The sequence below is a fragment of the Theropithecus gelada genome, chromosome 6 (genome assembly GCF_003255815.1).
Source record: "Theropithecus gelada isolate Dixy chromosome 6, Tgel_1.0, whole genome shotgun sequence".
NCBI lineage: Eukaryota > Metazoa > Chordata > Mammalia > Primates > Cercopithecidae > Theropithecus > Theropithecus gelada.
Genome location: NC_037673.1, coordinates 79669588 through 79696637, shown reverse-complemented (window position 1 = coordinate 79696637; position 27050 = coordinate 79669588). Strand labels below are relative to the sequence as shown.

Below are 27050 nucleotides of genomic sequence, written 5' to 3'. Positions count from 1 at the left end.
TGGGTGAAAGAGACTTCATCTAAAAAAAAAAAAAAAAAATCCCAAAAAACAATCAAACTTGAGAAATGTAGTTTATGGTTGAATTTCCTGGTTATTACTTATTTTGTAAGGAATACACATTCGTAGGGAATGCATGTTAATATTAAATAGTAGCTATTCTATTCTCCCTAACATAGTGAGTGCCCTTATTTATGATTTGCCGATTGTAGCTTCCTGCAAATGATTTTTTTCTTAACTCAGTGAATTAACAAAGAAACGTGGTCACATAAATACCTTCCTCATTTGCCTTTCTCCCGATCAAAGGCAGGAAAATACAAACTAACTTCCAAACTTTCTCTTTAATTCCTTTCTTTTCTTCCTTGGTTTCTCCTATTCCTTTGTCCTTTTTCTTGAATAAATTGAGATATTCAGATTAGCTTTAAGGAAATGTGGAGGGCTGGGAACCACCCCCAGAGATTCTGATTTCACTGGACTGGGCATAAGATATTTGAAAAGCCTCTCCCTATCCTGTGATTTTAATATGCAGTAAAGTCTGAGAACCACTGTATTAGATCATTTCGAATGTCCCTTTCAATTCTAGAAACTGTGGGTTCTGTTATTTTAAGGGACTCTCCAGAGTGTTTTAAACTAAAAAATATGTGAAAAGATTTTGTTTTTCAAAATGTTAGAGCCCAAAACATTTTTGTCTTTATATCCAGTATAGACCTTGATTGAAGCCTTATGTCATCAGCTGTGAAATTCAAATACTCAACACTAAACAGAAGATTTTCTCCTTATTTTGTTCAGTCCAATATGCCCTTAGCATTTGAAAACCTAACTAAAAAGAAAAATGTCTTAAAAATAGTGAGGCAAACCACTGAATAACATCTAAGAGATGCCCTGCTTTAAATTAGCATTAATGTGGTTTTGAGTGAGTCTAAGTCTAAGAGGTTTCTTTGTTCATTTACTTGACTTGTGTCCTCCGTGGTTATTTTTGGACTCTGTGGACACTGAGGTGGAGATGGATGGTCTTTTACTGAAAGGATGCCTAATGATTTATCAATAAAATGGCAGATTCTATCAATGAAGATACAATTATTCCTATTGACATTTGTATCTTATTTCCCTCTCTACACTTCCAAATTGCAAGGTGGTCTGCAATAATAACTAGAATTTATTTTAAAAGTACATATGAAGGTAAGAATCAGATTGCACCTCCTTAACACATTTATTTGAAATTAAAATTTGCCACACTCATAAGCTTTAATTGTGAGAGAAGGCTTTAAATTAAAACCTATGCATCAAACTCATTAGAATGTTCAACAAGTGAAATATCAATATTCAACACAAATTGTCTCTAAAGAGGCACAAAAGTAAACTGTGAGGCTATTGTTGATTTTTAAAAATGACATTTATTTAGTTCCACACAATTTCATAGGCAGTAAGTCATAAGGGTGCTAACATTTTCTGTGAGTTTTACCAATTTGAGTATGCAAATGCTCATGAACTTTATCTAATTTTAACTAGAATTATTACTCACTTGTGCACTAGAGTTGGCTCATTTTGTCAAATGTTCTGTTTATATATTGGTTCAAAACTCTGATTTCTACAATAGGAGGCAAAACCTTTATTTTCTTTCAGTTTTTAAGTGAAATGATAGTACAGTTCAATGGGAAAGCAATAGATTGAAGATGAGGTTGTAACGCACAGAGCTGCATTGTCACAGATGCAAAACATGAATTTAAATGGTGTCTGCATTTTACCTTTTCACATGTAAGTATGTATTGCAATGTCCTTCACATTTAGTTTGTTGAGATATTGAAGAAATTAAATAATGTCTTGTGTTAGTGAGGTAACATTCTATAGTGATATATTACTACTTTTTTGCTTTTACTTCTATATCTGTACACAAATGTGTTTACAGAAATGGAGAGAGGGCAGGGATGATGGTGCAGACATATTCTAGGTGGCTGCCAGCACTTTGAAAAGAGCAGGAAAATAATGGAGAAGCATGCATTCATCTTAATAAATTATTAGGATATTTATATAACTGTCAATACATAAATACATTAACAGTACTATGTAAATACATTAATATGTAAGAAAGATTTCAACATATAAATTCATAAGTACATTAGCCAGTAAATATTAATACAATAGCATATGTTCAGTAGATGTTTACTGCATATAAAGAATAAGCTTAGTAGAATTGCCCTTGATTACCAGGAACACAGAGGATCAAATGTTGGGCTTTAAATTATCAATCAGTTTCTGTTAAAAATGTGTGGGTGGCAATAAACATTTATTGAGAGTTTTTCCCCTGTCTTCCTTTCTGTTCCTGAAATCATCTCTGTCTTACCTGTCATGAGGGCTGACCACTTGCTGTTCCCTATGCCTAGAATGCTCTTCCTTAGACTTTAACATCACGGACTCTAGTTTATCCTTGAATGTGCAGTTCATGTGAAGGCCTTGCTTCACTGCCATAAATAACCAGTTTTATTTGTTGTTTTTCTCATCAGCCTGTTTCTCCCTCTTCTCATGGCTTTTATTACAGTGAGTGCTACCTTATTTATTTGTGGCATATGAATATGTGATAAACGATTCAGTAATTATCTGATATGTCTACTGGAGACAAACACTAACATATAAAGAATCCTGAACACGTAAACTATCCAAGAGTTTAACTATCCGTGAACAAAATCAGCTGTCCTTTCTACCTGATTCTCAGTAGTACCATTATAGAATTTTCTTCTTTGTATGGCATGAGAAGTTGTATAATTATACACTAAGCTCACAGAAAATGCATGAGCACAATCATAAAGGTACCTATTTTAGGCTTTTAGGGTTTTTTTTAACCATTGTCTTCTGCAGTACCAAATAGTATTTTATAGGTGCTCACACACTTTGCTGTTGAGGCTAAAAGGTCATGGATTGCAAATGGGTAATGAAGTAAAATAAGATAGTCCCTAAATCACCTTGAACATGAGGTGACAGGCAACAGGTAGGAGGTCAGTGAGAAGAATGAAGCCAACATTGATTTCATGCAGAATATGCAGTCCGATCAGAACTCTGGAGAGTGGGTGGAAAGAGCAGGCAAACAGTAAGTTAAATTTAGCCTGCAATGATTTCTTGCCCCTGGGAAAAATAATTGCTGTGTTCTATTGCCAAAAGGCAAATCGGCATCAGCTTAATTTGCCTGAATCTGCCATAAACTGCAGATGGAACCATAAAACATGGTTAGAATGAAACTAAACACATCTGTCCTAATCTAAAGCAGGTGAGGCCAGCCGGCCAAGAAACATCAAGGTATAATGCTACACACATTACAATATGCAGAAGTATATTTTAGGAGCCTGCTGACAGTAGGATAAAGAACTATGAAATCTTATATTACCCTGTTTTCCTTTCCTTAGCCTAACCTCTTCTACTGGTCGTCATTGCAGTTTTAAAAGACTTTACCAGGCCGGGCGCAGTGGCTCACGCCTGTAATCTCAGCACTTTGGGAGGCCGAGGTGTGTGGATCACAAGGTCAGGAGATCGAGACCATCCTGGCTAACACGGTGAAACCCCGATTCTACTAAAAATACAAAAAATTAGCCGGGCGAGGTGGCGGGCGCCTGTAGTTCCAGCTACTCGAGAGGCTGAGGCAGGAGAATGGCGTGAACCCGGGAGGCGGAGCTTGCAGTGAACCAAGATGGCGCCACTGCACGGAGCAAGACTCCATCTCAAAAAAAAAAAAAAAAAGAAAAAGAAAAAAAGAAAACAAACAAACAAACTCTACCAACATATCTACTGGGAAACAAACAGAAAAAATTGTTGATTTAAAGGCTGAGAACTTATTGCATTTTAGTCAGAATTTCTTACCTGAGGTGCTACTACCTTGGATAAACTGACATTACAGAGGATCAGAAGTCCGTACTGGATATTTTAATTAGATATGAAATTCTAGCCAAGAGAGAGTTTGTTTTCACTTAAGTTGTCAACCCACATCTGTACTAACCGCTGGGATTATGGCTGTATAGAGGAAATAGCCTGAGATATGATGGTTTTGACCTAAGTAACCATATAACTCATTCAAATCAGGACATATTTGAGGTGAGAGGGATTGTGGGTACCCATGGAGGTGTACAACTCTAATTCTTCTTTAAGAAAGAATGTGCTGTCCAACTGCAAGTATGTAGTTAGCTGGAAGTCTCCTGCAGAACTTTCAGGACCTACTTGAGCCTTAGACCCTCAATCTACCTGGATTGCCCTAGTGCCTGTCATTCCTGACCTAGGGGAAATCCTTCTAACAATAATCTTTGCTCTGGAGCTCCCTGTGTAATTGGCTAAGACTTTCTTAAATCTGCATTATAGACTGAGGCTCTCCGTGGTCAATCCTGCCCCGACCATCCGCACCCTCATGTCTTCCATTTATCTTTATTGGTGTCATACTTATGTCGCAAGTTGAAGCTTTTCCTGCTCGTTTCTGCTTCCTCCTCATTTTGTCATTCGCAGACATTACTTATCAATAAAATTGTTACACTCTTATCTTCATCTTAGCATGTCCTTGATCAGATGCCATCTGATAAAAGCATGCCACTAATGATTATGTAAAGAGAAACAGATTTTCAACAAAATCTATAGTAACCCTAATTATGTTTGTTGTTTATCCTCTACTTTGTCCAAGATCAAAACTTTGATTTTTTGTTGCCAGTGTCCACCCAACACAGTTACATGTAGGACCCTTATTAATTTCAGGAAGACTTTGACATGGTAGACCCCAGTTTAATAAACTGAACATTTATACCAGGGTACAATGGGCCAAGCATTAACTTCTTTCTTTTAACGAAGAATCTTATATCTTTTCCTCACTTATTTGTTGGTGTGCCTAAGGACCTCTCCTGTCTTCATTTCTCTCTGCTCTCATCCCCTCCACTCCGTTCCCCTGCACTCCCTTAATACACTCAGTGAAATATAGTATTAACATTCATACTTAGCAACCCATGTTTAAGCAGAGACTCTTTAATTCTACATCTACTTATATAATAGCTTAATCGGACATTTTCATTTTAGATCTTCTGCAGACTTTTCAAATACAATAATACCTCTAAAACTAAATCCATTGTATTTCCTTATAAAGGATGGCTACTCAATCATACAGGGAAGAGCTCTGGAAATCAACCGAAATTTCTTGATCAACCCCTGGATCAATTTGGTCAAATTGTCATCTTGATTCTACCTTGTACATGTTTCTCCAATCTATTACCTCTTTTCTCCCTTTCAAAAGATAGTATGTTAATGAAGGAAGTAAGATGAAAATTTTATAGTATATTAGAAATGTGTTTCCATAAGCAAAAAAGAACAAAAATTATAAAGAGAGAAAAACATGTCAGCTAAACAACAGTTGGCATCTCTAAGATATAATAAGACTTGAACAAATAGTCCTCTCTCATTTTGACCACAGAAGCATGATATGACTGGCCCACACATGCCTGGTAGAAAATTGACTTGATTTAGCATTGTTATCTAGAGAGGGCAGCACAAGTGCCATGAAAGGTTTCTTAAGGCACCAGAAAGGATTCTTAAGGCACTCTACATAATGATGAGATAATCAAAGGGACCTCCTTTGGCCCTGGGTATATCAGGACTGTAGGCCTACCTCAGTTACTACCTGATGCAAGAACTTGGTTATAGGACAGAGTGGGATCTGAAAGAAGGGTTCTTATTTTTAGGTAAATATGTAAATATGAGACTGTCCTTACATTGATTACTCCACATAGGTGGATGGATCTTAATTTGGGGGAACTTTTATTCTTGTTTCATTACCTAGCATTTATTAACTAGATTTGATATTAAATGATGCCTACTTTGATTTCCCTGTCTGTAGCCACCTCTATGGAGGGTCAAGAGAATCTTCATCATTTTTTTTTTGAGACTGCTTCAAACAATAAATGCATTTCCCTTTTTCCCTTAGCCCAACCTCCTCCATCTGATGCAACACATTGCTGCCTTAGTGATTGTTCCAAAGCACAAATGTGGCGATATACTTTCCCATATTTCAATTTCTTTTATAATTTTCCAGTGCTTAAAGATAAACTCCAAAATTGTTGGCACAGCATAAAAGACCTTGATTCATATGGCCTTCCTACCTTTTGGACCTCATCATTTTGTATTTCTCATACATATTTATATTCTAGCTACAGTGATCTACCTGAACTTCCTGGAATGAAACATGATCTTTTACCTTAAGTGTGTAAAGGTAATATTACACATTTAATATTAATATTTGCCTGTAATGTTAAGCGTATGCTCTCTGTAATATTTGCCTGTAATATTAAGCATATGCTTTCTTCTGTTCATCACCTGATAGCACTGAATCTCCTTAAAAATCTCCACTGGTCCCACAGTTTGGATCATGTATACCAATTGCAGGTGTTACTACTGTGTAGTATAATTGTAATTGTTCCTGCATTTTTATCTCTCCCACTAAGCTCCATAGTCTGTTATTTAGTTTGGTATATACCACACTTACCTCAGTGTCTACTATGCAGTAGGTACTCAAGGAATAGAAGGACAGATAGACAAATTGATAGACAAATGGAAGGATAACTGGCTAGTTGTATGTGTGGATGGATAAATGGATGGATGGATGGATGGATGGATGGATGGATGGATAGATAGATAGATAGATAGATAGATAGATAGATAGATAGATGATAGGTATATAAATGATACCAAGTCTACTGAAGTATCTTTATCAGTCATCAACCACCCCATTCAAAATGCTGCCAGAATTGTCTTCTTAATTTAGATCTGACCATGTCCAAACTTTAAAATACATGTTAAAAATGTTAAACACTCTCATTGACTCCTTATCTTAAAAATTACAATGTCACTTTTTAATACTCCCTGATCTAACATATTTATACTTTCTTAGCCATTCCAGATTAAATGCTCCATGGTCCAGCCACGCTAAATTCTTTGCTATTCCCCAAACATTCATTCATTCATTTTATGACTCTCTTTTCTAAGATCTGCTCCAGTGCTTATGTACTGTTTTAGTCTATCATCTTAGTGTGGCTAATGACTTGGTTTATATTTGACAGAAATCATAACCTGAATTTTCATTTTTCAAATATTTTTAAAGTGCTTCATCTGGAAAAGAGATTAAAATAATTCTCATGTGAAAAACCTTACAGAGAATAACGTAACTAAGAAATACAATCTAGTAGGAAGTTGGTGCCCAGATGCTTTTTTGTTTTGAAAAATCCCATACTCATTGAGTCCAGGAGGTGGCACTTTTACCTACAAAGCTCCCTGTAAAACTGTATGCGTTTTTGTGCATCTGATTCAAATCCTCTGTGCAATAGAGCCACACCCATGATTCTCTCTGAAGTCTGCTTTTTTACTCCAGACTTCATCAGTGCTACTTTGAGTATGTCAGTCTTCTCAGAGACAATCCTTAAGGTCTCTGGAAGCCCTTTTATTTAGCTGAGAAGATCTTTCAGGCTCCGTCTGAATTATTTGAAATGTTTTCACACGGAGGTTTATAGCCACGTCCTTGATTTGATATTTATGTTGGGCCATGTCTTTCTGGCATTCGATAATTTACCACTTTAAGAGGTGGGAGTTTAGAAACAATTGTGTTTTCTAACACAAGTCCTGGTCCTTGTATACTACTACTTCCCTTTACTTTTCAAAAGGACTGATTCTTTATTTAGCTCATCTCTTTATTGTAGCACCTTGTCATATGCAGGCAGTAAGAGCCAACTGATGCTTTAATAGTCTGCCTGGAAATCTCCTTACTCATATGAAAAGTTAATCGCATACATATTCTACTTCCCCAGTTACCTCAGATGACAGCTTTATCAATTGTTACTCGCTACATAAAATGGGTAGCCATTTTTCTAGCTTTTCGTGGCCATGACTGCTTTTCCCGATACTGTCTGACACCCATTGCCATAGCCAAGGCCACGCATTGTGGGGTTTCCATTATGTATGTCATACCTTATTTCTCTGTAGCAGTTTCTCTCTTATCCTTCAACATTTCTTTCACCCATCTCAAGCAAGCTAGCCTGAATTCATTCACATGGCGATCATAGCACTCCAAGAGAGGAAGTAGGTATCTTCAAGTGCTTTTCAAATCTCTGTTGTCTTCAAGTCTGTTAATGACCTACTAGCCAAAGCAAGTCACATGGACAAGCCCAGATTCTAGGGATCCAGAAATAAATCCTGTCCTTTAAAGAGTTAAAGAGTAAGCTGTGTGGAACTAAAGAAGGTATTTATCAGAGTAATCAATGACACCAGTCTATTACAGATATTTAGGTTAGTATTTATTAACCAATTAGACAACATTCTCTTTACATATTATGAAGGAACTCCAAACTGAACCAATAGCTTTCAGAGGCAGTGTTTGAATTATGCAGTTCAATTTTTACCATGTTACATAATATATATATATATATTTTTTGAGTACATGGTTTGAAATGAGTCTTGCAAATCTTATGTGTGAATCTTAATATTACCCTGACTTTTGACTTTGCCAAGGGACCATCCATAGCAAAGTAAACTAGTATGTTTCAATGCCTAAGAAGAAAAAAAAAAAATGTCAATTTCTGTTTTTTTTTATGCCTTAGGTGATATTTGCGATCCCAATCCATGTGAAAATGGAGGTATCTGTTTGCCAGGATTGGCTGATGGTTCCTTTTCCTGTGAGTGTCCAGATGGCTTCACAGACCCCAACTGTTCTAGTGTTGTGGAGGTTGGTAAGTGCAAAATTTAAGCATTTCAGTAGTTATCTTTTTGTTTCCATGAATAACTGGCAGTTTGGCTGTGGTGCATTATGGAGATTAGGTGTAAAATTGCTGTATGTTGCTAATTAGTTTACTTTTGTGTAGGATTCTCAGTTTTATCATTTCCAGTTTATATTGAAATTATATTGTGTTCTTTAAGTTTTAAAATATTTTTAGTAATTAACACTAAATTTAAAGACACTACAAATAATACATAAATATAACATTTCTCATATTTCTAATATTAATATAAATTTAACATTTTATTCTCAAATAAAATACATAACTCCAAAGTCAATTTATTCAAGTTAAATTATCACTGTAGGTAAAACAGGATGTTTTTAGGGACTTCTAATATCCATCAGCATTGTGTAGCTGTTCTAATCATTACTTTCCTTAGGTGATAAATGTATTTGATATTTGTAAGCATATAAAGAAGAGGATATTCCAGATGCAGTGCTCTTCAAAGTTTTCTCAAAAATTTGCTCTGCAAAAATTAATATGTCATTGGTTATATTAGAATAGTTCTTTTAAAAGTCTCCAAAATATGTATACTTATGGATTTAGAGTAATTTCTGTAATTCCAGATAGTCCCCATTAAGGAAATAGCCATACTTTAAAATAATTTAACATCATGTAAACTTGTGCAGAGATTTTCTCTCTGACTAAAGAGAGAAATGATTTTCAAAGTTAACACCACAAGTAAGTTTGAAAAAAGTATATATTTTTCACATTAGTACCAAGAAGAGTACAAGATGGAATATATCTGTTCATCATAGGAAACCAAACATGTTTTGGATCAAATATTTGTCAACCAGCATAAACCTTAGAGAAACAGGACACTTCAATGTCTTTGGGGAAATAGTTTTGATAAAGAAAAGTAATAGCGTCCAGGGATCAGCTTGAATTACCCATCATTGTACCCAGTGCACCTAACTTAATACCTTATGCATAGTAAAAAATCCAGCAACTATTGGTTGAATGAAAGAAAAAATAATTAAATAAAACCATTCATTTACCATCTTTGGCCATTAGTTACTGGATTGTAGTGTGTTTTATTTTTTAAATGAATTTTCCTTAATTTTATTTGCATTATGAATATATGTTATCCAAATAAGTTAATTATATTATTGCTGAAAAGTACTTTGTTCATTTAATTCATCTTCAAAGATAATTCTCTTTTAAGGCTTTTATTAACTCACTGATATTTTAGGAGGTTTGACACAGTGCCATTGAAATAAAACTGTTGTAACCACTTTGACCCGGGCTTCAAATATGTACATTTGAGTTTCAGAGTTTAATGTGAGAATCATATCCTCAGGAAAGTCTGTATATCTGAAGAAAATTAGAGTCATAAATACCCCTAGTAGGAATGTATGAATAGAATAAAATTTTAGTGTTGTATTTTAAGCCCAACAACCCCCAATTGGCAGTGCCTTCGATTTGTATAATAGTATGTAATATTTTTGGCACCATTAGAAAGATCCAAATCTGGAATCAGAGAAACAAATGTAGGTAAATGATTAAGAAATCAGTATCTTAGAAGAATTTTTTTTTTTTGAGATGGAGTCTCGCTCTGTCGCCCAGGCTGGAGTGCAGTGGCGCAATCTCAGCTCACTGTAAGCTCTGTCCCCTGAGTTCAAGCCATTCTCCTGCCTCAGCCTCCTGAGTACCTGGGGCCATAGGTGCCCACCACCACGCGTGGCTAATTTCTTTCTGTATTTTTTGTACAGACGGGGTTTCACCACGTTAGCCAGGATTATCTTGATTTCCTGACCTTGTGATCTGCCTGCCTCAGCCTCCCAAAGTGCTCGTGTTACAGGCATGAACCACCATGCCTGGCCAGCAGAATTTTAAAGTAAATACTTGTATACTTTTGGGCTATACTTTTAGATATTAATTGAACATTCACCATTTTGTCCGAACATTGATACTATGGGCAGCAATACTTTAAAAACTAAGCACACTGCCATATTCCACCTAGTTTAGTGTGACTTTGGGAAATCAAATGCTTATAGAATTCAATTAAAACTCAGATTCATTACTATGTATTAGTATACATCTCTGATATTCAGAAATTGGATAGTTATACTGTATTATTTTAAGCTATATTTTTTAATTGTATGTTTCTCACAACCCTATTATTCTCTGAGCTGTATTTAGGAGGTCTTGGAAGAAATATATTTAGTTTGTATTTGCTTGATCATTTAGTATAGGATATTAGTTACACCAATTCTATTTTCATGTACTGGTGTTCTAACATTAAAATACTAGGAAACAACTTTCCTAAAGTTGAACACTTTAAGTGTTCACAGTTTCTGAAGTACAACTTTCCTATATTGTGAAATAATTTTTATAAAAGATCACAGAATAATGAGAAATCAAGCACAATTTTCAATTTAGGCACCTATTTATGACAGAAACAATACCCTACTTGCCTTTCTACTGCTTTTTCTCACCTTCATACTTTCTCGCATATGAAAGGTGTACTAAATATTGATTGAATAGTAATACTTGGTAATAATGCCTTTAATATCTAGCTTACCTTGGGGCTTTTCATAGTTTTAAAACTAATTATTGGGATCAAGTAGTTCAATCATTAGATTACTAAAGACCATCCTGCGTTTTTGTTTAGAAAAAAAATAAAAGGCCAGGTGCAGTGGCTCACACCGGTAATCCCAGCACTTTGGAAGGCCGAGGCGGGTGGATCACGAGCTCAGGAGTTTGAGACCAGCCTGGCCAACATAGTGAAACCCTGTCTCTACCAAATATACAAAAATTAACTGGGGGTGATGACAGGTTCTGTAGTCCTAGCTACTAGGGAGGCTGAGGCATGAGACTCACTTGAACCCAGGAGGCGGAGGTTGCAGTGAGCTGAGACTGCGCCACTGCATTCCAGCCTAGGCGACAGAGAGAGACTCCATCTCAAATAAATAAATAAAAATAAAAATAAACGGCTTGTCCAAGGCTTTTTTGTTATTGTTCTGCTGTTGTTATCTAACACCAATGCAGGAAAGAGTGTATTAGAATTTAAAAAACAAACAAAAAACACATGTGGGTATTTTGAGGTAATATCTTAAAAGGCAAAAGACATTTGAGCTGTCACTAGTCTGTATTTTTCCTTACATATTAGTTCCTGCAAAGATAGAGATGTTTCTAAGGTTTCTTTTATCCATTTCAGACCATATGAATTTTGAGCCATACATATTATGAAATTCTAAATCTTTTTATTTTTAATTTCCAAAGGAAAGAAAATACTCTCATTTATATTTGCTTAGAAAAAGTGTTTTTTGATCCTAGTTTTTAAAATTATTTTTACCTAGTTTGTTCTTCAGTCAGACATATACTCTTCATTGCAGTTCATCTGGAAAGGAGAATTTCAAATGCATGCTTAGAGGAAAACATTTCATGATTTTACCTCAAACCTTACTACTTTGCAGTAGCTTTGTTTCAAGTTATTGATACTTATTTCAAGAGATCCTCATCCAATTTTGTACTTTTATTCTTCCCTCACAAAACATATAATATCAGATAAGTACAAAACACTTAACAACATTTGCAATCAATACTCACATTCACTTGCATTCCTGTGTTATGTGGGATAGTTTGGCAAAATTGACTTTCTCAGATTTGTGAACTTCATTCACTAGACAACATTGCTTTTCTTTGGACATTTTTTTGATATTTCTGTATACTGCATTCTCGCTCTCTCTTTACCTGTCTGTATCCCCACACACAGCTATCACGCATACACACCTACACAACTCAATGTGCTCAGCCTCTTAGAGTTATTAAGATTCACTTCTGATATCTGAAAATGGCAGTAGGAAAACTTCTCTTCAAACAAAGCAAAGAAAAAGCCCTTGTTTTAAATTCTTAAATTTGAAGACATTAGCCAGATTAACCAGTGTTGGCACAGATGTGCACTGAATGCTGTCTCCCTCTCCAGAGGATTTGTGGACAGACCACCATGTGGCTAAGCCCCAAATTGCTTCCCACTTACTCACTCACATTCCTGGATGGCACTGTGTAATTGGGAGCTATATTATGACACATGCATTTCATGCAGAAATTTTGTATTATCTCTCTCTGGCCCCCCCGCCATACACACACACACACACACACAAACACACACAAAATATATATATTATATATTTTATATGTATAAAATATATATATTTTACATATTTATATAACATATATAATATAATATATAACATATAACATATGTTATATATATATAACATGTTATATATTATATTATATGTTATATATGTTATATATGTTATATTATATATATTATATACAGAGAGAGAGCGAGAGAGAGAGAGAGACCAGCCTAGTCAACATAGTGAAACCCTGTCTTTACCAAATATACAAAAATTAGCCGGGTGTGTTGGCAGGTGCCTGTAGTTCCAGCTACTAGGGAGGGTGAGGCAGGAGAATCACTTGAACCCAGGAGGTGATAAATATATGTGTGTGTTTGTGTGTGTGTGTGTGTGTATATATATATATGGGGGGAGAGAGAGAGAGAGAGAGAGAGAGGGAATCTCGCTCTGTCACCCAGCCTGGAGAGCAATGCCATGATCTTGGCTCACTGCATCCTCCACCTTCTGTGTTCAAGGGATTCTCCTGCCTTAGCCTCCCAAGTAGATGGGATTACAGGCACGTGCCACCATGCCCAGCTAATTTTTGTATTTTTTTTTTTTTAGTAGAGACAGGGTTTCACCATGTTGGCCAGACTGGTCTCGAACTCCTGACCTTCTGACCTCAGGTGATTCAACCACCTTGGCTCCCAAAGTGCTGGGATTACAGGCGTAAGCCACCTTGCCTGGCCTATCAGTATATGTTACACAGTTCATAAATGGAAATCTTGAGAATTTTTAACTTGTACAAGTTCTGTGGCATAATTCTCCTGTGTGCATTATCAGAATAATCCATTAGTAACAAGTATAAACTTTTACAACTCAAATACATAGTATATTAATGTAATCAAAGGGAAAAAATAAGTGATCTTTTTAAAAAAAATTAAATCTTAATTTTTATTTATTTTTAAATAAATATTTATTGAATGTTTGCTAAGTAGTTGTTACCTGAATGGTGGAGGGGCAATGATAAACAAGTTGCTGTTTAAATGATGAGATAGATAGACAGACAGACATACAGACAGGAAGATATAGATAGATAGATAGATAGATAGATAGATAGATAGATAGATAGATAATAGAAAATAGAAAAATAGATGATGGATAGATATATAGATATGTTATGATGTGTTGTGATACAAGTACATGGAGCCATAAAAATATAAAACAAATACCCTGCCTTAAGCTAAGTATAAAGGAATGCATACCAACCTGTAAAAGTAACATCTAGACATAAATCTAAAAAATAATTTCAATCTATTGCAGACTGAAAACAACAACAACAAACAACAAAACCTATTCCAGACAGAGAAAATAGTGTGTAGAATAACCAGGAGATTAAAAATATAGTAATGTCATGAACTGAAATAAGTTAAATGTGTCTAGAACTTAGAGAGAAGGGACATGGTGGCCAGCACTGACTCTGAGGATGGTGACAAGTGGCAGATACGCTAGAGTTTGGTACAGTGTTTTAAGAAAAATTGACTTTTTACTAAGAACAACAGAGAGAATTTGTATTTCTGTTGGTGCAACATGGAAAACAAAGTACAGCAAAACACAGCAGGGGGACAATTTGAAGGCAATTGCAGCAGATGAGGCTAGACATGATCTTAGCTTGGGTCAGTGTGGTAACTAACGGGATGAAGAGGAGAGAGTCATTGAGTATTTAGACGATACCCTAGACAAGTATTGGTTATTTGTGGGGTATGAAGAAAAAGAGTGTGGGAGAAACTAAGAGTAAAGAAAGGCATCCCCAGTTTCTGGCCTGAGCAACTGGGTATCATTTAATGAGATATTGTAAATGACAATACACAGGATTGGGAGGCAGAAAGAGAGTGCAGTATTTCACATATTGAATTTGAGAAATTTGATAGACATTATCTAAGAAGTCAAGCATCAATGTAGAAGTCATAATTATATAGATGGTTATTGAAGCTTAGGGAATGGATGAGTCTGCCTAGAAAAAGGGTAATAGCAAAGAATAGAAGAGCTAGACATGGGAAAGAATAGAGGACTTTGAAATGCAAACCGGTAAGAGGGCCGTCAATATTTAAGTGATAGGTAGAGAAAGTGAAATCTGTAAAGCAGCCAGAGAGAGAGTAGTCAGGTAGAAGGAAAACCAGGAAAGTGTGGCGAACAGTAAGTTCAGGATTAACAATGTCTCAAGGAGTGGATAATCAGCAGCGTCAAGTACTGTGGAGCAGTTAAGCAAGATAAGCATTTACTTTGATTCCATGTGATTTATGGATGATCTTGTTGCTTTACAGAAGATCAGTTTTGCTGGCATTGTGGAGAAAGAGCTTGACTGTGGCACATAGAAGAATTTGTAGAAAAAAAATTAAATTGCTAAAACAAACATTTGTCTATTTATTTGCTTACTCATTCATCTGTCAAATATTTGAGTCTCAGCTATGTGCCACTCTTCCTGTCACTGAGGATATAGCAGTTAAAAAATAGTCTTTGTCATAAATATGTGTAAAATATTGTTAACATGAGCAGACAAAACAAAGAATATAAACATTGGAATGTGGTAGTAATATAACATTCATCATCACTTGGAAAAAATTAAATGTATGTGTATTATGGAGAGTAGGTCAGTACAGGATAATAGTACTGTATGTCATTTTATTTATAATTTCTTTTTATCTTCTCTGTAATTATATCAACTTCTGGCTAGCCTTCTCATTTCCATGTGTGTGTGTGTGTGTGTGTGTGTGTGTGTGTGTGTGTGTATGGCATATCATGTAAAAAATATATTTTTTATATATATATATATATATATTCAGGAAAAGTTCTTTCATTTTATTTTGTTTTATCTTCTCCTATCCTCTCCTACCTATCATATTCCATAGAAACTTATTTCCCTTTGGTAATGATATCCCTTTTCTAATACAAATTCAGATTCTATTAAATGTTACCCCCCTATATTGTCACTAATGATCTGTTCCTCAGCTTTCATTTTATTATGAAAAATTGAATATATTTACCCCAGAAAATAAAGACTGTCATACACATTTAAAAAAAAAACTAGAAGTTGACTGTACATTTCACTCTATAAATAGCCATATTCATGTTTATCTTTCAGAAGACAATCAGTGTCAGAATATCAAGTAGTATAATAGAGTCTGACGCTGTCTGAAAGACTTCTTGTTAGTGTTCATGAAATATCAGAAAGTTAGCAAGCCTTAAGTTGCTCTCTTGGGTGGTGTAGGGTTATTTTAGATTTTGAGACTTTGGTTACTAAATGAGGGGTTTGGTAAATTTCAGTTAAATTTTTCACATAGTAGATGAAATTGTGAGTAGTTGTCAGGGTGGTTCATTTTCCCCTCTTCTTAAGATTACTTCTTAGACTCATGATTGAATCCATTTTTCTAGAAATTATCATAATGAGAGCTATGTTTCATGGACTAAAATACTTTCTCTAAAGCTGCTAGCCAATAGATGATTGCTAAGAAATTTTCCAGTCAACTAGGGTCAAAGGGATTTATTTTCACAGTTATGTTTCCTTACTTTTCTAATAATAAGAAAGGTTAAATATAAGTTCATACAAACAAATATAATTGTAAGTTAAGATGACAGATAAGGGAAAGTTTTTGTACTAATTTTGGATATATTATAGCAAAGTAATTATGTTTTATATGTGTAAAAATTCTGTAACATACTATATAAACTTATTAGCTTATTGATGTAAAAATATTTCTGCTTTATTAATAATGACAATGAATAGAATTTGTTAGTTTGTAATTCCAAGCTGTAACAATTATATATTAACTTTCAGAGAGAAAAAAATGTATAACATCAAAGAACCTTAGATATTATTGAATACCGAAAGCCATTCTAGTCCAGTCAAAGGACAAAAGCCAGTTTGTGGTAAAACTTTTATTTGTAAGAAAAGACAATGACTCATTAAGATATTGATGTATATCATTTAAACCACTGTCCTTTAGTTTATATTTTACATGGCATTTATTGAATTTTTTCTTTACAAAAGTTATATATATATATAAACTTTAGAACATACAAAATAAAAGAAGCAAACAAAATGTATCATAATCTTAGGCTATATACACTTTTAGTCTTTTTTTAATCACTTATCTGTATCTGTTTTTTTTAATACCTACCTAAAGCTATATACAGTCATATAAAGAACGATAGCAATTTGATTTTTTACATAAAATTATGTACATGTTTGTGTTTATGTGTATACATATGTGTGCATAAAACTTATACTACACAGTTCATATTTCTTGATAGTCACCTTTAGTTTTTTCACATAAGGATATAAAATTATCTTTCCATTTAATTAAAAATTGTTTCCTGAAATTTTTTAAATAGCAAGAAAACATTCCATCATTTATTATCATTTATTTAATGAGCCCCTACTTGTGGACATTTAAGTAGTATGCTAATTTCCTCTATTATGAAGAATTTGATAGAGTGCCTTATAACTAAATTTTGTGTATATTTGCCATTGTGTCTTTAGACTAAATTCTTAAAGGTAAATGGTTGGGATAAGAGTTTTTTGAAAGCTTTTAATATTCTAAGGATTGTATAGAAAAGGCTAAACAGTTTATCATGATAGATTTTTAATGAAGAGGAAGCTTAATGTACTTATGCTCACTTATTCATAGTAATATAGATTTGGAGTTATTTGATTTGTATAATAGAAGAAGAAAAATACACATGAAGAGAAAAAGAAGAGATTGTTATCCTATCCAATATATTTCAAAAATAATGTGATTATATCTCCTTTAATTTTCATTCAAACATTTGATTACTGTAGTAGGCCATAAAACATTTAAAAAGGGTAAACCAGAAGTAGGCATATATAAAGAAGAGTTTAGTTAATAAAAACTATAAAGAAAGAGACATTCTCTAAAATGAAGCCCAATAAGAGAAGGAGTAGGTATTTAATCATATAAAGCTTAAGTAATATTTTAGAGCATCTGCAGCAGCAGTCCCCAACCTCTTTAGTACCAGGCACTGGGTTTCATAGAAGATAATTTTTCCACAGAAGATGGGTTGGCATTAGATTATCATAAGGAGCATGCAACCTACATCCCTTGTATATGCAGTTCACAACAGAGTTGTGTTCTCAGGAGAATTTAATGCTGCTGCTGATCTGAAAGGCGGCGGAGCTTATGCAGTAATACTTGCTCACCTGCTGCCCATCTCCTGCTGTGTGGCCTGGTTCCTAACAGGCCACGGGCTGGTAGGATCCCTGATCTAAAGCATGGAACAGGCTTAGGGTAAGTGGAAAAAGAAAGCTTAAGAAGGTTAAATAAAACTAGGAAATGGAAAAATGACTAATACTACTCTGATGGAAAGTAAAGGGCTAATGGATGAATGACACAGCCTTTGCTCTCATCTCTCCCCATACTACTATTAACACAGAAGATGGAATGAAGAAAAAGAAAGGACACTTTAAGAATTCATTGAAAATAAGTGTTTTGGCCTGGAGCGGTGGCTCATGCCTGTAATCCCAGTACTTTGGGAGACCAAGGTGGGTGGGTCACTTGAGTTCAGGGGTTTAAGACCAGCCTGGCCAACATGGTAAAACCTTTTCTGTACTAAAAAAAAAAAAAAAAAAAAAAAAAAAAAAAGCCAGGTGTGGTGGTGCACATCTGTAATCCCGGCTAATCAGGAGGCTGAAATGAGAATCGTTTGAACCTGGGAGGCGGAGGTTGCAGTGAGCTGGGATCATGCCACTGCACTCCATCATGACAACAGAGGGAGACTGCTTCAAACTAACTAAATAAGTAAATAAATACATAAGTGTTTTGATAGGTTGGATTAATTTCTTGAAAATATTACAGACTCCTGTAGCGTCTAATACAAATCTTATTGGTACCTCCTGTGTGCTAGAATCATGCTATTTGATATGAGGAATTACTAGAATAAAGCATAAGGGTTACTGAGATGAAATAGAGGCATGAATTCTTTGTCAAAGAGCTTAAAATAGATGTCATTGTTTGTGGAGTTTTGTTTGGCCACATTCCCTGGAGCCATAGGAAAACTAGGTGACACCTCAAGGTGACTTTGTACTGTAAGACAACTTATTGTTTAACATATATCAAAGTATTTATGTGAAGAAAAATCCATAATCCATATTGCTTAAAGTACAGGGTTAACAATTTATAAATGAGTCATATAATGAGAGTAGAACTGGGCTGAATCACTTCCAGATTATATTTAATTTTGGCATTTGAAAGTATAAAATTAATCAAGCTATGATTTAAAATAGACAACAATCAATATTTATTGTTATCTTCTTTTTATTTTAATCAAGACTTGGAAAGAAAAATAGGGAGGGCAAAATTTCAGTCTCTCAGCTGAAGATAGAACCCAGTAAGGATATTTGTTTTCTTCAAGTACTAATCCTTGGAAAATATAGCAAATTTCAAAAAAGAATTAACACCTTTTTAATACAATGTATTCATATGACCCCACAATGTCTTTATCTGCTAAGGTTTCCTTGTGAAATGAAACCAGAATGCTTCATCCAAATCACAGAGAGCCATTGGATACAGAACTCGTTATTGTGACTCATCTACACAAGGAGCTCAAACATTTTCAAGAACAAGACATATTCTGTGTGTGTCAGCCTAGCTGTCTTTTAACCAATGACTTTGGCTTTTCAGACAATAGATAAATTGGAGTGCATCACAGAACAGCCTCTGGCTTGCAAGATTAGATTTCATTACTTCTTAAATATGGAGGTCCAGCTGTGTTACTTTCCACAATGCTTTCCTGTCCCAGAACTACTGTAGTAAAGCTCCCTTCTCAATGAGCCCTGCTGGTTATTAGCACATCAGGTGATAAACACTGAAGTGTGTGGGCTGATAGTCTTTTTATGCAGTTTATCAGTCACTGTCATGCCAAAGACAAAGACTTTTTTCCTCATCCTTTTCCCTTTAATTTTGCCTGTATTTTCAGAGTGTACCATTCATTTACACACACACACACACACACGCACACACACACAGGTAAAATAACCTGGAAATAAACAAGTGAGCTAATGTCAATGTCAGTGTTAAACAGGAAGGGGATTCTGTGATAAATGTAATGAATAGACCAAGGTCATTGATTCCTGCTCAGTGGAAGAAGAGTTAAACCTACAATTTTGTTCCATGCTTTTTGCACATTGCAGTGCTTGTGTTCAAATTAAGCTGTGCCTGTTACACATATGGGGAGTAATACTTTCAAACCCAAAGAAATAATAATACTTCTTTTTGTTGGTTTGGAAGTTTGTTGTTGTTGTTTCTGGAGATGGGGTCTCTGTCACCCATGCTGGAGTACAATGAAGCAATCATGGCTCACTGCAGCCTCAATGTCCCAGGCTCAAGTGATCCTCCCACCTCAGCCTCCCAGGTAGCTGAGACTACAGGTACACTCCACCAAGCCTGGTTGATTTTTGTACTTTGTGTAGAGACAGGGTTTTGCCATGTCGCTCAGGCTGGTCTTGAACGTCTAGGCTCAAGCAATCCACCCACCTCAGCCTCCCCAAATGTTGAGATTACAGGCATGAGCCACCCCACCCAGCCAAAAATAATACTTCTAATTCCAGTGTTTGTTACATGCTGAGCATGCTCTACTGGAATTCTGTAGTGTGTAAACATCTGAAGGAACACATTCTTTAAAGGACTGCATCATGGGGGTGTGGTTAAGAAGCTAGCTAGGCTGAGTTGAAATCTTGGTACTTCTATTTGCTAAGTCTGTGACTTTGAGCAAGTTACTTAATCTCTCTCCACCTTAGTTTCCTCGTCTGTAAAATTGGGGTACGAGTACCAATGTCAAAGGGCCTTTGTGTAAATTAAATGATTCAATACGTGTAAGGATCTTTAAACAGTGTCTGGCTCATAAGTGCCACCCAGGAGTTACTAAATAAGTGATATAAATAATTAAACCTTATATACTATTTTAAAGCTACATGCAGAAATCAAACATCTAAGCCTCTGACTATTCTTTCATCATTTTAGTCGTTAATAAAATTATTGAAATGTCCAATAAGTACTGACTTATTATTTTTATGTCAGGTTTTTTTTTTTTTTTTTTTTTTTTCCTGTTTGTGCACAAATACACAAACTGGGGGCAATTTAGCTGTCAGCTTTTAATTTTTCAAAAACTTTCTTTCCTTCAACATAATTTGACAAATCACCTCATTTCATATGGGAAAAAGAGAACCCTATGTTTTATTATATGAAATTTATGAGTAATGTAAGTAATGCTTGCATAATTAGGAATCAGTCCTTTAGGAATATAGCTTTCCTTATGCTTAGAGCAAATAAGTTATGAATTGATTTTTTTCTTTATAAGATTGCAAAATGGGAATCCTGTAAAGTATAATAAATACCAAGTTGGAATTTATGACAGTACATTAATAGTAGTTTCTTGGATATGATAGATCAGCAATAAGCTCTTTGTGACTTTCCATAAAGATAGAATCACAGGGAAAAAAGAACATTAGGATCCTCCATTTAACAAATGTGTATTGAGACTTCATGGAGAGCTTGTGATCTACCCTTTCTCTATGACCTGACGATAAAGGCTCAGCCTTCTAAATACTTAAATTTAAGAAAGGGTAAGACAGGCACATCAGTAATCATTATACAATGCAGAAAATAATTATCATAAAAGGGGAACAAAGTGCTATGGGTATCAAGTGGGGAAAGATCACTTCCTGTCCTAGGAATCAGATTTTATGTTTGTGGTGGCTTTTGAGATGAGCTGAGATGGAAATTTATTTAATCTGTAGAAATTACTATATTGGAACATTTTAAGCAAATATAGAATGATAGAAAGCAAAAAAAAAAATAGACATGGGGAAACTTTCTAGAAGAATTAGCATTAGTGGTTGCTCAGGTTATAAGGTGTTTATGGGGAGGATTGTGAGCAAGACCAGGACGGTAATGTGGATCTGTATTCTATAGAGCAGTGGTCCCCCACCTTTTGGGCACCAGGAACCAGTTTCGTGGAAAACAATTTTTTCCACGGAGCCGCGGTGGAGGAGTAGTTTCAGGATGAAAGTGTTCCACCTCAGATCATCAGGCATTAGATTAAGGAGGCCACACCCTAGATAACCCACATGTGCAGTTCACAATAGGATTCCTGCTCCTATGAGAATCTAATGCTGCTGCTGATCTGGCAGGAGGCGGGGCTCAGGCTCATTTCCTGTTGTGCAGCCAGGGTTTCTAACAGGCCGCAGACAGGCACCTGTTCATGCCCCAGGGGAGTTGGAGACCCTCGATATAGAGCCTCTATTCATCTCCTTGAACCAAAGTACAATCTTCAATGTTATTTCCAAAATTATCCCAGAAATAAGACTCTATAACTTGTCTTGAAAATTTATTATTGAAGCGTGTAATCATTATAAAAACACAAAGCTCTTATCTGAACAACATTTAAGTACTACCTCAGGCTTTTGAGGAATAAGTTGTTTAAATTTTTCTATTATGTTTTTATTCTGCCTCCAAGATAAATTTATTTTTCGATTTATTAATTATTTTATTTTCGACAGGACTTGGTCTAATAGGCAGTTGATTTGGAAAGGGCTGAATGTGGCTCATTGACCAAAATTGATGCTAACTTTTAATCTAGAATTTCTAACCAGAAATTAGTTATTGGAAGAAACAACTGTAAAGTTTTAAAGCTGGTTTCCGGGAGAAACATCTACAACTAGAAATGTCAGTTGACGTGGAACATTTCATGAGAAGCTACAAAATATTTAGATTCTGCTGGATGGACACTTAGTGTTGGACACTAAGGAAATTGTTTCCATTAGAACAAATGTTTGGTTTTCCTATCTGTGGACTTTAATCAACTACATGTGAAATATATGCAAAATAGATTCTTTGCTAGAGAGAAACTGAAAGATTGAAAGTATATCTTTAAGGCTTTTCTTTGTTTCAAAATTTTGCAATTCTTTCCCATTGCAAAGATACATTTGACATTGTTTGCATACCAGTTATATTCTCCCTTGACTCAACCCCAAGCATGACCTCCTCTGACTAATCTTGCCTTTAGGCAGAAAGAAGATAAGATTACCAGTTCCCAGTGCTCTAGCAATTGGTCCATAAGATGTAGCTGAAGGAGGGAAGGAAAGGAAATTAATTCTTTACAGTGTTGGATTGCTGGTTGTTATAAAGCAGCTTAAACAAGACAGGTAATAACACCATTGTATTTTGTGCTAGTTAGATCACATCTGGAGTACCGTTTCCATTCTTTTTACTGTATTTTAAAATATGCCATCAAATTTCAGTTTATCAAGAGTAGGTCAACAAAAATGATGACCAGGTGTATATACCATGATATGTAAAATTAAGTAGGGATATTTATCTCAGTTAAGAAAATAATTACAATAGCTTTTAAATATTTGAATGACTGGCATCTCAAATATTGGGCCTGATTAATCCGTTGTTTTCTAGAGGCAGCTCTGAGAGAGAGATGTGACATGTTCCTTGGTGAGATTTTGAGTTCTCTGCCTCTAGAAGTTTTGAAAGATATATGGATTTTTTGGTAGGCAGATTGGGCTGTTAGAAGGGTAGAAATTAGAAATTAATAGTTTGAATTCAAAACTTGAAAATATTTTAAGAGATAAGAAAAATTGATGTGGGCCCTCCCTGAATAGCCCTGTACCTTTATTCAATTTCATTGCTTTAAAGTTAGACCTGTCTACTTTTTTATCAGTTGAGTTCTTTAAAGACATTCCAATTAAGGAGAAATTTAGCCTAGGGAGACAAGTTTTGCAGATAGGAAAATTACATTGTCAATGTCACATGATTAACACCTGAATGTGGATACACTATTTTCCTTTAAAGAAGGTCCTAATGATTATGAAAAGAAAACATTTAATTTTAGCTCCTATTGTAACAGGAAAAAAAAAATCCTCTAAAGCAGTCATTAACTCACCGTTACATAAGGCAATAGCACATTAGATTAGCTCTATGTAAGCGAACAGAAATTGTGTTTTATCTCTTATTGTCAGTGTCCTTGCAATGAGTTAAAACTACATGAAAAGGATAATTCCCCCTAATCGAAAAGACACGTAAGAATTTCACAGAAATATCTCATCTTTCTTCAAGTTAGACCTGCTGACTGTTTTTTTTTTCTTCCCCCTTCATCTTTTGAATTTCAAAATATATTTTAATTAAGCCAAATGTGTGAATCTGTATTTTGGGAACATACCATTTCAAAGCCATCGTAAAATTTCTGAAGTATTTTGGAATATAAGGAATGAAAAGGGAATGATATTTTACTAAAAGACCTCACAGATATTAAAATGGTAAAAAGTCATGTTTGAAATAACTGTAACCATATGAAATACTTGATTGTGGCATGCGCGCACACACACACACACACACAAACACACACACTCTGTTTGCCAAGATTCTACCATGAAGTAATTTTCTGTCTTTAAATTCATCGCCATTTATTTTTTAAAAGCATTGAAATTTCATATTATTTATATCTCAGAAGACACAGAATATTCAGTATTCAACCCTAGTCATCTCTGCTGAGGTGGGATGATGGGCAGGGAAACCAGTAATTGGTCTAAGGCTGCATCTGCCAGGCACATGGATCAGTCATTTGTTTGTCTCTGTGTTTTGTGCTACTTGGACATTGGACATTGGAAGTTTTACTGTATCTCTGTTAATGGTAACTTTCTTAAAGCAAGAGAGTAACATTCACAGGAAAATGGCAGAAATATAATATCATCCAATATATTTAAGAAGCATAGTCCTTTTTAAAAAAATAGGCTGATGGCATCAAAGAGGATCTTTTAAGAATCTTGCTTATAGAAAGCAAGTGTTATAAATTGTGTTTAGGATTATGGACTTTATTTAATAAAAGTATTAGGTAATTTATTTTCTTTGTTTCTACCATGATTCAAATGAAATCTGATTATTCACTGAAACCTCCTTTATAAGACAGAAATCCTGGAATTCATCCAACTATTATTCACTAAAGACTTAGTTAAACAAATTATGCCACATCCATTAAATAAAATATTATTCAGTATATATTATATAATCCTATTTTCATTTATTATATCATAAGTACATATTTAATTATTTTAGACATATGTGTATGTATTCTGATGTTAAAGAATTTACTTCAAAATTCTGCTTGTGGTGAGTTTTTAGTTGGTAATTTAGGTGATTTAATAAATATATTCTATTTTCTAATGCAAACCTTAACCCATTGTACCAATGGATTTTTTTACCAACACTCTTAATCATTAGGTCTTGTCCAGCATTAACATTTTATATACAATGATTCTGTGGTTTTCTTAAGTGGATACTGTCACTGAGATTTGTGCCAGTATTGCTGATCTATTCATTACGTTTTAGTTTTTTGTTCTTTTGGTTTTAACAGATTTGCTTGTTAGATTAGCTCATTTGTCCAGACTTATGGAAATGAATTGAGGTTGAAGTGAGTAGTCTCCCACACATAAATAAAGCAGAAATCCATAGAACATAAAGGAGCCTGAGAGTATCAGCTTCCTGCTGTCAGGTGCTGTGAAACAAAATAATGTGGATGCTGTGACCATCTGAAATTCATATCTAGTGAGCTGGTAACCTCGGCTTCATGGCTTCTCTAGTGACATTAAACAGCATTCTTGTTGTAGAATTAATGATTCCCCCTTTCCTATATTAAATTTTCAAAAAGATTATGAATGTATTAATTTTATTGAAAATAGATAAATCTGAGAAATCATTTATATTAACTTTTGATCCGCTTTATCCCTTACAAGTTTCTTCTTTTTATTTGCCCATGAATTTTCTTAGGTTTAATTTTCAATCCTCATTTTACAAAGCTAAAAAGAAAAAGGGTAAAAACAGTCATTAAATTTACTTACGGACTTTAAATTTTAAATTTTCTCAATTTAAAATTGGACAGTTTTCCAAAAATATTTACTCAGGACCAATTATATACACTGTGCAAAATTAAAACATTTGTCCTCCAAGGAAGAATAATGTCCAGCTTGGGAAACAAGGCTGGAAAATATTATGTACCCTTCTGTTTAGAACTGGCTTTAGGTTATAATTTAAAAGGTAGTGGGGGTAGAAGGGAATATCTGGAGACTGAAATAAATACTAAGGAGTTGAAGGTGGTGAAACTTGAATTCAGTCAACAAGGATGGTATGGGTTTGGATAGGGAGGAAGGGCACATTTAATAAACAAAGGATATTTAAGGACAATTGAATAGATGCACAAAAATATTGAATTGTAAGTCCCCTTGTGATATCAAATCACCTAACTTAAAGATATTTACTATTTCCTTTAAGTAAGAGAATTTGTCCTGATTATGTTCTCAAAGACTCTTTAATAACAGCTGGGATATGAATGTAGGCTACTCGAGTCATATTACTTTCTAGCTTCCCAGTACTCTGGCTTACTTTTATAAAATATGTGTTTTTGTTCAGTTTAGTTTTAGTTTTCTTACTCAGTGGCAAAAAAATGAACCCAAAGCTTCCATTCTTTTTTTGTTATTTTTGTCATTTATACCTCTATCTAAAATGAGAGACTCACAAATGCACCACTAATAGCTGTTAAAATGATTCACTGCATAAATACATTGTAAAACCCATGTAAACTATATCACTACTAAATATTAAAAGTACATTTTGTGGTTCTATTTAAATGAATCTACTTAATTAATAAATCATAGCTTCATGTTTTCTGAGTTAGCTTAAAAATCCCAGATTTAATTTTTCATGAGACAATCTAATGGTCTGCAACCATTGTCTTTATAACAATTATATTGTTTCCTTCCTACCCCAAGAAGGAAAATCTGATTTATATAACTACATATAGTTATAGAAACTATATATGTTTATGTATATATTTGTATGATGAAACATATACAAAGATATAAGGCTTTCTTTGATGAATTTAATAATATTACAAAATGAAGCAGCTGAGCTTTATTTAATACAAATGACTGTATTAAACATTTGTGCATCTTTTCTTTCAACAAATATTTATTCAGTTCCTCCAGCATTCCACTGGTTTAAAAACTACGGATGTAATGGTGAGCAAAAAAACACTACAGCCCTGCCATCATGAAACTCCTAGTCTAATGGGAGAGACTAATGAAAATATAATATATGTTTACATGCTAACCACATATGTACAAGATTATGTTTTA

The 27050-nt window shown here is 34.6% G+C and overlaps 1 protein-coding gene across 2 annotated transcripts in view; it reads left to right on the top strand.

The window, feature by feature from the left end:
* The window catches only part of EDIL3 (EGF like repeats and discoidin domains 3), a 463034-nt gene that overhangs the window by 139627 nt on the left and 296357 nt on the right, over positions 1–27050 (top strand). For both annotated transcript variants that reach the window (XM_025387922.1, XM_025387921.1), the window contains exon 2: positions 8598–8726. In XM_025387922.1, the coding sequence (XP_025243707.1) occupies positions 8598–8726 (129 nt within the window). The remainder of the gene's footprint in view (positions 1–8597; positions 8727–27050) is intronic.